General features: G+C 37.4%; 2 protein-coding genes across 4 annotated transcripts; one reads left to right on the forward strand and one right to left on the reverse strand.

The window, feature by feature from the left end:
- Positions 1-763: 763 nt before the first annotated feature.
- Positions 764-10,264, forward strand: coro1a (coronin, actin binding protein, 1A). 3 transcript variants are annotated; one of them, XM_039825740.1, is made up of 11 exons: positions 764-881; positions 2,192-2,395; positions 4,367-4,489; positions 4,636-4,765; positions 5,766-5,947; positions 6,811-6,930; positions 8,085-8,189; positions 8,278-8,423; positions 8,589-8,646; positions 8,740-8,955; positions 9,900-10,264. In XM_039825740.1, exons 2-11 carry the CDS (start codon positions 2,198-2,200, stop codon positions 9,990-9,992), a joined length of 1,371 nt encoding a protein of 456 aa, XP_039681674.1. In that variant the 5' UTR covers positions 764-881; positions 2,192-2,197; the 3' UTR covers positions 9,993-10,264. The 3 variants fall into 3 exon arrangements, with proteins under 3 accessions (XP_039681674.1, XP_039681673.1, XP_039681675.1); XM_039825739.1 differs by lacking the exon at positions 764-881 and adding an exon at positions 1,300-1,321; XM_039825741.1 differs by lacking the exon at positions 764-881 and adding an exon at positions 1,951-1,972.
- A 50-nt stretch (positions 10,265-10,314) lies between these two features.
- On the reverse strand, positions 10,315-13,790 carry cldni (claudin i). The gene is made up of 3 exons (XM_039823790.1): positions 13,656-13,790; positions 11,849-11,981; positions 10,315-11,572 (listed from the first exon to the last, which is right to left on the reverse strand). The coding sequence occupies exons 2-3, from the start codon at positions 11,978-11,980 to the stop codon at positions 11,066-11,068; spliced, it is 639 nt and encodes a 212-aa protein (XP_039679724.1). The 5' UTR covers position 11,981; positions 13,656-13,790; the 3' UTR covers positions 10,315-11,065.
- Positions 13,791-15,488: the final 1,698 nt, after the last annotated feature.

Here is a 15,488-nt window from a genome sequence, read left to right on the forward strand (position 1 = left end):
ACGCAGCAGAGACTTTAAGTCCTTTCTATGGGTCAAACTTCCAATACACTGGATTCTACATTTCCCATAATGCAACTCAATAGTGTATTTTGATGGGCCTTCCCTGACTGACTTCAGACTTCACTAAGGACTAATTATGACTAGTAACCTGCTATTCATGAGTGAAATAGATGTAGTGCTTCTTTAAATTAATACTGGGTTTAGTATTAAAACAAGTGTGATATTGCTTAAATTAGGGGTTAGGAGATAAATCCAAGGTTCCTAAAAAATGAGAGAAATGAAGACTGTATTTATATGTCTATATATCTGCTTTTTTCTCAGTAGACCTCCAATATATAATTTAGATTGAATTAAGCAAACTTTTGGGGTGAAATCGGAGTACAAATAGTCAAGAATAAATGATATTGAAGCATTTTATACCCCTGACAGTTTGTCAGCTGTCTCATCAAAACTTTTCCCCTCAGATTTCAGGGTAAACTGCACTTCTGTGACCTGGGGATGCTTTTCAACCCTTTTAATGATCACTGCAATTTTCAGAAATGGAGGAGGCAACAAGGGCCTGAATCTGCTTTTGACCGATTGATCTACATACAATCACAGTGTGCATTGTCCTGACATTTTTATCTTGATTCAATCTTACAAAAGATCACATACAACTCTCACCGTCTTCCCCTTCATCTTGCCTTCTTCAGTTTTTCAGCCGCTGAAATGTCACACGAGACCCCTCCCACTTCCACGTTCATTTGAAACTCTCACTTCCTCCGTGTCGTTTTGTAATGTACTTTTAACCTACAGTCTCCTCTAAGTCCTCATTCTGGTGGCAGGGTGTTTGGTGCTCTGCCGAAACTCCTTGAGCTGAATCGCCCCCACACGACTCCCAGGTAGGCCTGAAACATCTGTCTGCAGTTTTTCAGTTTGTTTACACCTTAAAACATCTGGGAAGATATCAGTTTATTATCTATAATAGGTACATTTATCATATGATAGGTAAATAACAGGTAGAGATAACAATGTAATTCATTTGAATCTAGCATCTCTGATCCTCATGTTCTTCATGGCTTGAGTTCTCCTGTTTCAAGTTAGTGAATTGTTTCCTTTGTACCAGGCAATGTTTTCCATTACAACAGATACAGACAGCGGCAGAGAGATTATTGACATGCATTTAGGTTCCTGATAAAATTACGGCTCACTCTATAAAGGATTATTAAATTAGGTGCAGAGCAACCAGAGAGGTCTTGTGATGCACATGCAGCAAAGCTGTTGTACTCTTCTGAGTTTAGGCGCGGCTGCAGATTTCAGGAAGTAAAATCTACTAATGGAGGTAAAGCAAAACCTATTCAGTGCATTTAATTGGTGGAATTGTTGCTAAATAGTGCAAGGTTTGTTTATTTTGCAGCTGTTTTTTTGTTTTTGTTTTTTAACTTCTGCATGATTTGAGGCTTAACACATATCTGTTTTGGTAAATGATGCATAAATTGTATGTTATTTAACTTGTGATTTGCTAAAATCTGTATTTGTATGTATACCTGTGGGGAAATCATTGAGAGCCGGAGTGTGTGAACGACAAATTTGGCAAAAAAAAAAGTGGTTGGTTGTTTTGCTGCTCACTCTGAAGGATGTGGTGTAACTGCCACTTTGGGTAGCTCATCAACCTTCTCAGGCATAGAGCATGTGCAGCTCAACTGATGGTAGATAGTATTGTTTTCTTTATACTATTGTCTTGTACAATTGTCTTCGGCCTGCACAATTATTCAAGTAACACGCAGAATCCCAAATTAAAGAGAGAGAAGGGGGCAGAGTAGCAGTCACAGACTAGAGGAAGCAGTTGTGAAAGCTTTTGCTTCCTCTTTTTTTTTTTTTTTTTTAAGCTTTCCTCTGTCGTGTCCTTCATCTGTTTCGTCAGCTTTGTGCTAGTCAGTTTATTGTTTCCACTTGAAATCTACATGCATAAACAGAAAGGAAATTACAACAGGTAGCCTAACTTTTTTTGACATGGTTAATCGTATATGCATTCATATGATTATTTGGTTATAGATCTCTTTCCATTGTTAGATTATTTTACTACAGGCTTCCTGCACATAAAATACTGCCTTTTTTTTTTTATTCAGAGCATTACCTCATGTTAATCTTTCTTTCTTTCTTTCTTTCTTTCTTTCTTTCTTTCTTTCTTTCTTTCTTTCTTTCTTTCCAGTTCACCATGTCCAGGAAGGTTGTCAGGTCCAGTAAGTTCCGTCACGTCTTTGGCCAGGCTGTCAAAGCTGACCAATGCTACGATGACATCCGAATCTCCCAGATGACGTGGGACAGCAACTTTTGCTCTGTTAACCCCAAGTTTGTGGCCATGATTGTGGACGCCAGTGGCGGAGGAGCCTTCATGGTGTTGCCCCTGAGCAAGGTGGGTCACAGGAAACACCCTGGTTGTATTGGCACAAAGATTATTTTTATTATATCTACTGCTTGGCTCTTTGTGTCCTTATAATACCATTTTTGGATGTGTTGATCATTTCAAATGCAAGTTGGTGTAATGTTTTTTTTTGTTTCAACACCATGCTTACATTTGAACTCTGCCAGTCCCCATCACACATTCAGCTGAATAAGGAAGTTTGATGCCGGCTTTGAGTCTTTCTACACGTCACTCGCGTTGCTTTTGAGAAGTTTTCACCATATTAGGAGTTCGTTGTCAGTTCAGTCAGGGCAGGATGTGGCTTCAACCCAGTTATTCTGCAGTCACTTATGCAGTACGTTAGGTGGCTTGAAACCTCTTTATTGAATTTCATGTGCCTGGAAAAAGTGCAAAATTGCAAACCTTGTAGCCTTGTTTATGGCCATCTGAACATCTAAATTTGTCAAAGTATGTGAGCTTAACGAAGCTTGCATTTGATCACCTACATGTTCCCCTAGGCTTGGGCATTTTTACTATATACATAGGGTATCTGCATGTCTTAAAGCATTTAATTCAGTTTCCTAAAAAAAGAAGGCTTTACAATGTCTTACTTTTATTTACAAAAGTCTTAAATATTCTCTCTTGCCCGCTGTAGACACTAATGTCAGGTATATAATATTACATAATATATAATATTATACTTTGGTAAATCCATTCAAACATTTGATTCCACTCATCCAGATCAGGTCATGTTAATTTAATCAATTGTATCACTAGGAAATATTGTTAAATACTGCTGGAAAATACTGACAAAAATGTGATAATCTTAAATCATTCTAGGCCATATTATTCCTACTGGTTTCCCACCATACTTTCATACTTTGGCCAGATGACTGTGAAAAAAGTTTTTAATTTGCATTCTAGGTGAAAAGCTTTAAATTCAACTCTGATTACTGCAGAATCCACATTATTCATGGTCTAACCTCTCAAGTATACAATTCTCAAAGGGAAAGGAGTTGTTAAAGGACCAGTGGATGTGAAATTGCAGACATGGAAATCCTGTTTTGAGATGAATATTGGTTCTATTTATCTCTTTGTTTTTTTTGTTTTTTTACTAACAAATCAGTTAGTTAATAAACAACCACAGAAACCTAGTGAAGCCAGACGATACACTGATAGAAAAAGTGTTCAAAAAATGTCTTTTCAGAATATTTCAGATAAAACATTAAATTAATCGTTTTCATGTTCCAAGGGCTTATTCCTGGTATCTGTTCTAAAGTCTGCACTGAACTGGGTAAAAGGGTATTTAAATATGCTGCTCCCTCTAGGTGGAAAGACTTGGAAAATTGCCTGAACCTTTTAAAGTCATTTTGAATGACAGGGAGGCAGGCACATCTGGCTGTAAATGTATTTGACTGATTGATCTGTTTGAACCCTGATGTATATAACTTCTGGCAAACGTTGAATAGCTTGATAGTTTATGATGCTGTAATTTATTATGTATTTTCATTGTGAATTGTTTTATGTCTGAAACTCTGTGCTGCAGCCTGTCTTGGTCAGGACACTCTTGTAAAAGAGATTCTTAATCTCAATGAGTATTTTCCAGGTTAAATAAAGGTTAAATAAATAAATAATAAATAAAATGATGCCCTGGGTGAGGCATGATGTTTCAAGGGAGAGCAGCCCAGATTGGGTCATGGAAGGAGAAATTGAGGAACCATGGGATTTCATCTCCTTGGCCCTGATCGCCTCTCTAACCCAGTTACTAGACATTAGGAGTAATTGGAGGCATAGCTGTATCAGCTGATTATCAACTTCGTCCTCCTACATTGACTAAATCATTGCGTTTTTTATTTTTTTTTTATTTCATCATAGTTGTGTGTAACCTTTCAGTCCCTTGGCTTTATCTGACACTTTCCCCACTGGGGATGAGATTTTTGGGAGTTGTATTCACCACCTGTCTTTATGTTTCTGTCTCTGCAGACAGGACGTATAGACATGTCCTACCCCACTGTGTGCGGCCACACAGGACCGGTCCTGGACATCGAGTTTTGTCCTCACAATGACAACATCATTGCCAGTGGCTCCGAGGACTGCAGTGTCATGGTAGGCATCGCTGTATTGAAACGGCATCTTTCAGTTCGATCTTTCAAGCATTTCAGTATGCACTAACGCATGACGTGACGTCGTACTGTAATGCTATCTTTTAATGTGTGTAAATGCAGAGTCTAAATTGTTTCCTTGGTAAATAGATTTGGGAGATCCCGGACGGCGGGCTGACCACGTCACTCACAAATCCTGTTGTCAAGCTGGACGGCCACTCCAAACGTGTTGGCATCCTGAGCTGGCACCCCACCGCCCACAATGTGCTGATGAGTGCAGGTATTACACCCTCATAAACCTGCTGAAACCACAGGAGCACCTGCCACCGGAGCTGCGTTTACATGATCTGACAGAGAGCTCTTAGCTTGTATATTTAAGGAACCGGGGTGGTATAATGTCACAGATGTTTTGTTGAATGAGACTAACACCTTTGATGGACAGGAAGTTCTTTCAGCCTCCACCCACTTTGTTCGCGCTGTCAACGCTCTTGTTGACAACTAAGTTCACAGCATTACCAGGACTCCTTAAACCCCTCAGTCTGTCTGTGTTACATTGTTAAGACAATGGCAATGTGATAATATTAGGCGCCTGGGTAGCTCACCTGGTAGAGCGTGCGCCCATATAGAGGTTTGCTCCTCGACGCAGCGACCGCGGGTTCGACTCCGACCTGCAGCCCTTTGCTGCATGTCATTCTCCCTTTCTCCCCTTTCATGTCTTCAGCTGTCCTTTAAAAATGAAGCCCTAAAATGCCCCAAAAAATAATCGTACAAAAAAGATTGATAATATCATGATATTAATAATAAACAATAACGGAATTCTCAACCAGCTCTAAGTACTGCTAATATACAGTAGAAAGCTTTGATTTATGGATGATCCAGATTTTAAGACTAGGATAATAATGGTAAATTGCAGACTTTTCCATTTAATATTATTATTATTATTATTATTTAAAAAAAAAAGTGCAGGGTTCTTTATGTGGTGCTCTTTTCTTTTCTGTGTAGCCATAGCAGCTATCGTTGCTGTTGTGTATTCCAAGCACAGTAGAAATGTCAGAGAAGCTCTGACATGAAAGTCAATGTCAATACTTTTATTACTTGGGTATAGCACTTGAATCACGCATGCCAAAATATGCATGTTTTTAATGAGAAAAGAAGGCTGACTCCTACTGTATTACTTATCTGGAATTAATTTGATTCATACTGTAGATTAATTACCTTTTATAATGGCCCACAATGAAGCCTCTTCATTTTCCACATTTGTCACTGTTTTGTCCATGCAGGCTGTGATAATGTGGTGATCCTGTGGAATGTGGCTCGTGGGGAGGCAGTGGTGAGGATCGACAGCGTTCACCCTGACCTCATCTACAGCGCCTGCTGGAACCAGGACGGCTCCCAGATTCTCACCTCCTGCAAGGACAAGACCATGCGGGTGCTGGACCCACGCAAGGGCACAGTCATCATTGTAGGTTTCCCTGTAACTCCGTACTGTAGCTTTACCAAACAAGTCTTCAATTACATTTCTCTGCAAACATCTGGAGTGACATTTAACTCACAGGCCATAATGATTCAGACTGCAACTAATGGTTGTTTTCATTATTGATTAATCTGCCAGGTATTTTCTTGATTAATCCAATCTAAAGTTCAGAAAATTATGAAAAATTTAAAATTTCCCAGACCCCAAGGTGACGTCTTCAAATAGCTTCCCTACCACAAGATATTCAGTTTACTAAAATGTAAGACAAAAAAGACAACACATTCTCACAATTGAGATGCTGCAAATGTTTGGCATTAATGCTTGAAGAATGGCTTAAATGATTAATTGATCATTCAAATGATTGCAGATTAATTTTCTTTCAGTCGACTAATTGATTAATTATTGAATGATATGACAGTTGTATTTTCTTTAATTTGTGAGTGTTTTCTAACACAGCTAGGATATAATAATTGAGTATTTTCATTGCTATTTTACTTCTATATGTAGCAATTTGTTGAATTTCATTGTAAAACTTTAGGAATTTGATATTCAATTTTTTTAGTCTGAAATGTAACCTTTTTAATCAGCAGCATTATCTAATTCATTATTAATCTCTTCATTTATTTATTGTTTTTGCTCTAGAACATAAGAAATAGAATAAGACAATTTAAAAAAAAATATATGTAATATTTCCTTGTTTTTTCCTACTCATTGAGTAATTCTATTTTCATCATGAATGTAGCTCTGGTCAGAGCAGAAAAGTGGGAAGCACAGTAGTAGTGAATTGGATTCAGTAAATATCTGTCTGTAACACCTCCACCTCTGCTCTGCTCTGCCTCACACCCCTACAGGAGAAGGAGAAGCCTCATGAGGGCTCCAGGCCTGTCAGGGCCGTGTTCGTTGCCGATGGGAAGATCCTCACTACCGGCTTCAGTCGCATGAGTGAGAGACAGGTGGCGCTGTGGGACCCAGTAAGTGTCAACAACCTGCATGTTCAAGTTCAAGACTTTTTTTCTCAGTCTCTGCTGTCTCTCAGGCTCAACATCATTTTCACTTTACTAAGATTCATGTTATTTTTGACTAGGTTTAACTGACAGTGGCCTGGAAACATGAGCAAAAACACTGTAATTTCCCTTGTGGGATTAATAAAGTATATATTATTATTATTATTATTATTATTATTATTATTATTATTATTATTATGAATGTCATCCCATTTTTCCAACTGGGTCTTGCCCACTTTAAACCATTGAGAAGAGCACAGACAAAACCAAAATAAAGAAACTGTTATGACATCTTTTTTTTTTTTTAACAATATTCTATTAAGATTATTACACACATACAAAAATAATCAAAAAGGAAAATAAAAGCTATGTGAAATGCCCATTCACGTAAAGAAAACAAAATACACAAAAGTGATTAAGGTTAAGGTATAAAAGAAGAAAACAAAAGCAGCAGTGGTGACGTTACTCATGATAGCAGGATATTTTAAGAAGGGGTTTCATATTTTGATAAAAATGTTTTGTTCTTAATCTAAAACCGTTCGAACTTTGACAGAGGTTACTACACGTAGTAAGAAAACCGTTTTTAGGGCCTTTTAAAGATCCCCTCCAGATGTGTTTAAAGAGCTGTTCTTTGGATAATAATTAGTGTCTGATATGGATTTTATACAAAACGTATTTAGTCATCTTGTTAAGAATTTGTAAAATTGCATAATTTTAGCAGATAAACGTGAGTTCAGCCTTCTAGTGTCAAACTCTGTACGTCCTTCTGCACATTGAAGCTCAAACATCCAAGTAAAATGGCGATAAGAAACACATTTAGGGGGATTTTAAGTTTTAGACATAATTTGAAAAAATCTTGACTGTTGGACTTGTTACACAGTTTTGTGGTACTTTTAAAATGTTAGTAATCTGATATTAGGGAGTTATTTACAACACTGCTGTTTCACAATTTACAGCTTACAGCATTATGGGTGGTACTGCTCTGCAATATCCCACATCAATCTCAATTAAGTCCTTGGCTTACCTGCAGTCCGTTCTGCTCAAGCAGCCTTTTTCATACAAGATGTTACACTGGATATGATCAAACGTATAATTCTTTGTATCTGAATTTCTTTTAACAGAAGAACTTTGGAGAGCCATTGACCCTGCAGGAACTGGACACCAGTAGTGGCGTCCTTCTGCCATTTTTTGACCCAGACACTGGTGTCGTCTACCTCTGTGGCAAGGTTAGATTTAGATGTTGAAACAATGGTCTTTCTGGGTCTGTCTCACCCACACGGACACATACAGCTGACACTCGCATCTTCTGCACAGGGGGATAGCAGTATCCGTTACTTTGAGGTGACAGATGAAGCTCCTTATGTCCACTACCTGTCCATGTACGGCAGCAAGGAGAGCCAGAAGGGGATGGGATACATGCCCAAGAGAGGCCTGGAGGTCAACAAATGTGAAATTGCCAGGTAATTGTCTTTAGTAATCCAAAAGTAGCTCAGTATTTTTAGCTACGCGAGCTCTGTACTCTGTCTTTTTTGTGTTCAAATTTTTTCTACTTCCTCCAAAAGAAACTTATCTTAATCTAGGCTGACACAACAACCTAAAATATGAACAAATATTTCTACCTTCAGGTTCTACAAACTCCATGAGAGGAAATGTGAGCCCATAGTCATGACGGTGCCACGCAAGGTACAAATCTACACTATATACTTTTATCAGTCAAAATTAGTTCATTTGTGCATTTCTGTCTTTAACTCACTCGAAACTTCTCTGCCTGTGCAGTCTGATCTGTTCCAGGAGGATCTGTACCCAGACACCGTCGGCCCTGAGCCTTCAGTCGAAGCTGATGAGTGGTTTCAAGGAAAAGAAGGCCAGCCTATTATGATCTCGCTAAAGGACGGGTTTGTAGCAACCACCAAAACCAAGGAGTTCAAAGTTCACAAGACTCTTCTGAAGACCACGGCTGCTTCTGCTGGGAATCAGCATGACAACAGTGGGGTGAGACATTTAAAGCTAAATATTTTTGTTACATTTAGGGTTCAAAAGTTGCAGTGGTGGAATATAACTAAGTACATTTAGTCAAGTACTGTAATTAACAAATTTTACTTGTACTTCACTGAAGTGTTTCCATTGTATGCTCCTTTATACTTTTGCTCCACTACATCTCTGAGACAAACATTATTTATTTAACAGCTTTAGTCACCAGTTACTTTGTATAATAATGTTTTAAATTCAAAGATGAACTTAATTTCAACTTAAAGCCTCTGAACACCCACACAGGTGTTTTCAGTTATTCTGGCTGATTAGACTCTTTTAGACGTCATTCCCAGTTGCGGCTTCCGAGTTCCAAGGTAAATAGAACGCGGCATAACAGTGGACTCAGGAAGATGTCAATCACTCAGTCTAACCACTTCCACACAGACCTGGAAAAGGTCCAATCAGCCAAATTAACTATGAACACCTGTGTGGGTGTTCAGGGCCTTTTTAAATATGAAATATACTGCATTTGGATACATTAAAGTACTGCATGTACTAGCTACACAATGTGCTACTTACACATTAAGTTATAAAGTAATGCAATGATCAGTAATAATGATTTAAATAACAAAATATATAATATAAAACTCATGCATAATGATATTTATAATGGTTTTGATGCTTTAATTACATTTTACTGAATAAGACTTCTGTACTTTTAAAGTCTTTTGTAATATTTTGGATGCAGAGTTTTTACTCATGCCCAAGTAGTTTTTACACTTACTGGATACTACATGTAACCATTTTTATTGATCCTGAAAATCCTCCTTCAATTTTATTATTGGCTTGAAAATTTGTCCGACTGCAACCTAGACAACAAAAAGTATTGACCAATTCTATAATATATGTGTAATCAAACATTCTCCATAACATAATCGCTCTATATGTATCTGTCTGTCTCTCAGGAGGTTCAGTCCTTGAGAAAGGAGGTGAAAGACCTGAAAGCAGCGATAGAGGAGCTGACCAACCGTGTGAAGGAGCTGGAGAGCAAGCATTAAACTAGAGAAGTTTGATAAACAAGAACAATAAATCAAAGGCAAAAGTCAAGAGCGAAACATTGGAAAAAAAGACAGTGAGAGAAGAGTGGGCTGTTGTAAATCTGTTTGTAGTGAGACAAAGGGAGAGATTGAAACCTACAGCTGTTATGAATCTTCATTCATTCTTTGAAGCTTGAATTTGTTTACTTGGTTTGTCTGATCAATTTAAAAAAAAATGCCTATTTTAATATATGCTTTTAGTTTGAAATAAAATCCTCTGTATTTTCAAAATACTGTTTGGGTTTTTTTTTTTGTGTGAAATGAAATACACATGAAACACACATTTGAATTACATTACAATTTTAATTATGTATACTCATCATACATCATGAGAAACAAAACGAGAAAATGTTATATAAAATGAAATGTCATGTGGATGTTTAAGAACGTATCCTCAATGGAACAAGTTCAAACAGATGCTCCCTGAGGTGATAAGAGATAAAACCTACAATATAGACCATAGTGGATCTAAACTAATTGTAAATATGAGGCAATAGTGGTGTCTACGAAAGGCTGGACAACTCTACACTTAATAATGTTAATATTAAGCTTGGAGCTTTCATAATCTTAAATGTTACTCTACACTTGTGTGGTTCTTTGAAAGACACTTTTAAAGTCAAACAGAAATATAAGGAAAATGCATGATAGTTAATATTGTACTGTATATGTCAAAGCAGCAACCCAAATAAAAACGTCTTTATTCTTATTCTATTCTAAGATCACATAATGTGTGTAATCAACAAGTATACCATTTGATTTCCATTTACTTTAAAATAGTGTATACATAACCCAGCACCAAAGAGTAAAACAGTTTTAAGATTTAAAATGTCACCAGCATAACTATGAATATAAAAGGAAAAAAATGGGAGGCAGTTGTCAGAATTGAGTATTTACAGAGACTTTTTTTTTTTTTTTTTTTTACATTTTTCCTAAAACAACCCCTGGTGTCATCTACTTTGTTGCTTCCCAGTCTTTTACCAACTTAACCCCTATCCTCTAATTTCTGTCAAACACCAGTCCCTTTCATAAAGCCACTACACATAGTTTTTATTGGAGGTGGGGGCGGAACTATTGCTGTAGTACTTGGCGGCTCCACCGGAGCTGCCAGATTTGGGCCTGCTGAAGCAGCACATCAGACCTCCGCCCAGAAGGAGCAGCACGCCGGCCCCCCAGCCCACAAAGATACACGCTCCCAGCTCCTTCTTGTTGGAAGCCTGCACCAGGGGGTTGTTGAAGTCTGTCACAACACTGTTAGCGGACCAGCTGACGGCGATGATTACCAGGAGGCCGGCCAGCAGCATGCCCACCCCGGCCACCAAGCTGATCTTGGGCTTGGCATCTTCGTTCTCTATGCAGGTGGTGAAGTCGGCCCCACAGAATAAGATGAGGAGGCTGAGGCAGGATAACATGCAGCTGATGATGGTCATGGCACGGGCGGCCTGCAGATCAGAGGGCAACACCAGCAGGGATTCGTAGTTCTTGCATTGCTGCTGTCCGGTACTCTGCACCACACAGCTCGTCCACAGGCCCTCCTGTGTGCTCTACACACACACACACACACACACACACACACACACACACACACACACACACACACATTAAAAGACCTGTCAATCAATATTGCACTGGTAGCAGGTTTCAATTCAGTGTTTTAGGGTTGTGTTTTTATTGTACATTTTAGTGATGGGGTTAAGTATATACTTCCAGGAAAGTCAGACGAATACACTGTATGTTGGGCTTTTAATGTTGATTTTACATACCTGTCATACCTAATCTTTTTCCATTCATTACCTTTAATAACAGAAGCTTTTCATTACCTGTGCAGTCACGATGTTGGATCCCGTGAAGGAGGACACTTTCCAGAGTGGGACAGCACAGCATACGATGACCCCGATCAGGCCAAAGACGCAGAGGGCCACACATACAATCTGAACTCCAACAGATCCCATTCTGTAAAAGGAGAAGAAGGAGGGACAAATCAGAGACATGAGGGTGATAATTACAGCTCTTCACTAGTTGTCACTGCTTACATTTTATTCTACCTCCAACTTAATGTTAATGTTTATGTTTATGCTTTTGTAATTTGATTTTTCTTTCAACAACTTTGCATCCCAAACCATCTGATGAGGGGCGAGGTCTTTTTGGCTCTCCCAAGATCTTAGATTTCTACCTTTTATTCTACTTACATGCAAACAAATGTGTTTACTTTTGTTTCATTGTTCATATGATCAACTTTAAAATCTATTTTAAATTCCTAGTACTGATACGTAAGTGCTGTGCTGATAAAACTCTTCCTGTTTTCCTCCTTTGGGTAGAGAGGAGGAGTTGTTAAATCTCCTTCGCTGATCCAACATGTAAGAACCATTTATGTGTTTATCTGTGGGGCTTTTGTGATCACATAGCTGAACACATACTCAGACTCTCTCTAACAGGCCTTCACAGGATTATGTTACTTAGGGCTACATTTTAAAACACATTCGTGTCCCAACAAGCCCTGGCATCCTGGACCTCCACCCAGCACTGGCTGAACCACTCCCTCAAATCTTCTTACTTGGAACATCTTATTTAGTTTAGGGGTCACTTTATGGTTCAACTTTATACAGATGAAAATTAAAGTTTGAGTAAAGAAGGTGGGAGGAAAACAGACTCACACCTGGGAGGTTAGCTATGAAGAACGATGAAAATTCTTTGCACGAAAAATGATGCAGTTTAAGAAAGTACATTTGATCGTCTTAAGCTGCATCTTTTAATTAATTATAAATATTAGATTGAATTGTAATAGTTTTGATTGCTTTATTTAAAGAGATAGTATGTTTTGATATAGGAAAAATGAAAACAAAATTAAAATTTCAAAGAAAATGTAACATATATTCAGGTGCTAAAACTAAACTAAATATCTAAATAAATGAAACACATTCTTATATTCTCTCTAGACATACGTTTATTTTTTATACAGTATACGTATAAACTTATTTTAGCGCGAGGAAGCTCTTCCCTTTGTTCTCCATCCATACAGACAATTCCAATTATTGTTCACCAACACCCAGAAGAGCACATTTTGTTGCAAATTTCAATAAAAGAATGTCTCATATGATACCAACAAATGACAATTAAACCTTCCTTCCCTATAAATCTAATGAAATAATAAAGGAGAGTCAATAACCCATTGAGGGTTGGACAGGGTAACTCTGTCTGGATTTAGACCAGGATAAAAATATCAGACTTTAAAGCATATGTGACCCAGATCACACAGATTGAACACTAAAACTAATCTAATTTGGGTCAGTGGATTTAAAATCGGATGTTTTTGTTTCTATTACTAAAAATCACATTTTCCGTTAAAATTAGGCTACTACTGCATTACACTTCATTTGTTAAGTGACACATGTGTTTTGTTAAATGACACAGACATGCTGCTGACTTTTCATAACCTTTTTTCTCTCTCTCTCTGTCTCACAGCTGTTAATTTGCACTTTCCATAATTTTTGAGGCGCCTATAAAAAGGTGTTGAACTAATCCCTAATCCTTTGATCCTCTGTCATTTCAAGCTTTTGCAGAATCATATCGCCTTTCAAAGCTCACAGTACACATCTGAATAAAAAGTGGATAAAAAAAGATGCCTACCCTTTAATCTGTGTCCTCTGAACTTGATGGGAAAATTGAAAAGTTAGTGTTTCTTTAGTCTTCCTTTCTTCCTGCCTGCACGTTGTTTTATGAAGATGCTGTTTTCTGATGTACAAGTGTTATGCAGAGACCTTCTAAAATAGTGGGGTATTTGTAGAGGAATGTAAGGTGTGGGGTGGGGTTGTGCTTGAATGGGAGTACACAGGAGGGAAGGACCTCAAAACCAGACTGGACTTGTCCTATACGTATGTTTACCTCTATTTTTCCACCTTAGACCTGCTGTGGAGCTCAGAGGAGTTCTCACTTAACTCACCGCTATAGATAAACCTCAGGGTTTCCACGGAAAAGATTTTTATCATGTCTTAGCATGTTCAAAGTTGATCTAAAACCATACAGAGAATTTTGTTGTTGTGATTACAATGATGCTTCTGAGTGACTCATTTTGGTTGTAACCATCACAGGTTGCAAGAAACTGAGTCATCTAGAAGACTGCAGATTTTTCTCTCTATGCTCCCACAAATAGATACCGCCCAGGCTACCATACCTGCACATCCCAGATCACCCCCCCTACACCTACCTCTGTCGAAACTGTGATGACGAATGTAAGGAGACTAATTTAGGAAATTGAGACAGAGTTGGTTTAGGAATTTTGCGCAAGATGATAAGAAGGGTTTCATGGATCATGGGAAGGAAAGAAAATGAAGAAATGAAAAGGAATGTTGTGAAACCAAAAATTGTAGCCTCTATTAACACATTCAGAAATACGCGGACATAGTGACACACAATGTTTTGGTTTGCATCATATACAGACCAATTTAGATTTTATTTTGGAAGATGGTTAAGTGATGGAGCAGCACACAGAATGTAGATGCTGTACATGAATTGTAATGTAATGTTCTACAAGGAGGAATTTAATTGTAATTTCATAAGACTAATCCTAACAATGAGCAGCTATTTCTGCTACTATTTTGTGGTTTTACTACACTTTGTAGTACATCATCTATTTTGAATTTGTTCAGTGTCCAATGGAGTTCTTCTACCCCTTCTACTTACTTAAGTCAAAGTAATACTCAGTAAGTTCTATTAAGTAAAACTTCCACATTGAAAATGTTATTTAAGTAATAGTACAGAAGTGCAAAATAAAATGTAAGTATTAAAAGTAAACATACTTGCAGAAATATATATATATACTATCATACTATTACTTATATTACTATTATACATATTATTTAATACATTAATAGGTTTTACTGCTAGTTGGTCAAGGTGGAGGTCGAGGTAATTTTCACTATTTCATATACTGTTGGGTAGTTTAATCTATAAAATGCTTCACAGTTTTTTAGCTCATCATATGTTTTGAATGTCAAATCTTAATCTGTAAAATATATATATAATTAAAGATGTCAGATAAATGTAGTGGAGTAGAAGTATAATATTTTTCATCCAGTATAAAGTAGCATGAAATTGAAATACTGAAGTAAAGTACAAGTACGTCAAATTTGAACTTAAGTATATTTAACTAGTTACACATACATGCTATTAAAACAAATGTAAGATTGCATGGTCATTGCGTTCTTGTTTTCTGTCATATTTATTTAATGAGCAGATGTGGTAACATGACCAGGAAGAATTAAATGTAGCTATCAATCGTGGGGTCCATCAACACAAATTCAGTTAAATTACACTTTTTTTAAAACCATAGAATGTTATTTTAATCCAATTTTTTCAGTGATGCTAATTAAGTACAGGGAATGTGTTTAAAATGATGCACCAACACGTTTTTTTTCTTTCTTTGTTCCATCCAGTCTATGGTCTCAAAGTGTATTCGGCAAA

This window comes from Perca fluviatilis, chromosome 15 (assembly GCF_010015445.1).
Source record: "Perca fluviatilis chromosome 15, GENO_Pfluv_1.0, whole genome shotgun sequence".
Taxonomy (NCBI): domain Eukaryota; kingdom Metazoa; phylum Chordata; class Actinopteri; order Perciformes; family Percidae; genus Perca; species Perca fluviatilis.

What these genes read in the sequence shown, in the direction of transcription:
- coro1a (XM_039825739.1), top strand. An exon ending in CAATGTGCTGATGAGTGCAG is followed by an intron (nt 4,766 to 5,765) that starts GTATTACACCCT and finishes TTGTCCATGCAG; the next exon opens with GCTGTGATAATGTGGTGATC. An exon ending in AGGTGGCGCTGTGGGACCCA is followed by an intron (nt 6,931 to 8,084) that starts GTAAGTGTCAAC and finishes TTCTTTTAACAG; the next exon opens with AAGAACTTTGGAGAGCCATT.
- cldni (XM_039823790.1), bottom strand. Translation starts at nt 11,980, where the DNA reads ATGGGATCTGTTGGAGTTCAGATTGTATGTGTGGCCCTCTGCGTCTTT. An exon ending in CCAACATCGTGACTGCACAG is followed by an intron (nt 11,573 to 11,848) that starts GTAATGAAAAGC and finishes GTGTGTGTGTAG; the next exon opens with AGCACACAGGAGGGCCTGTG.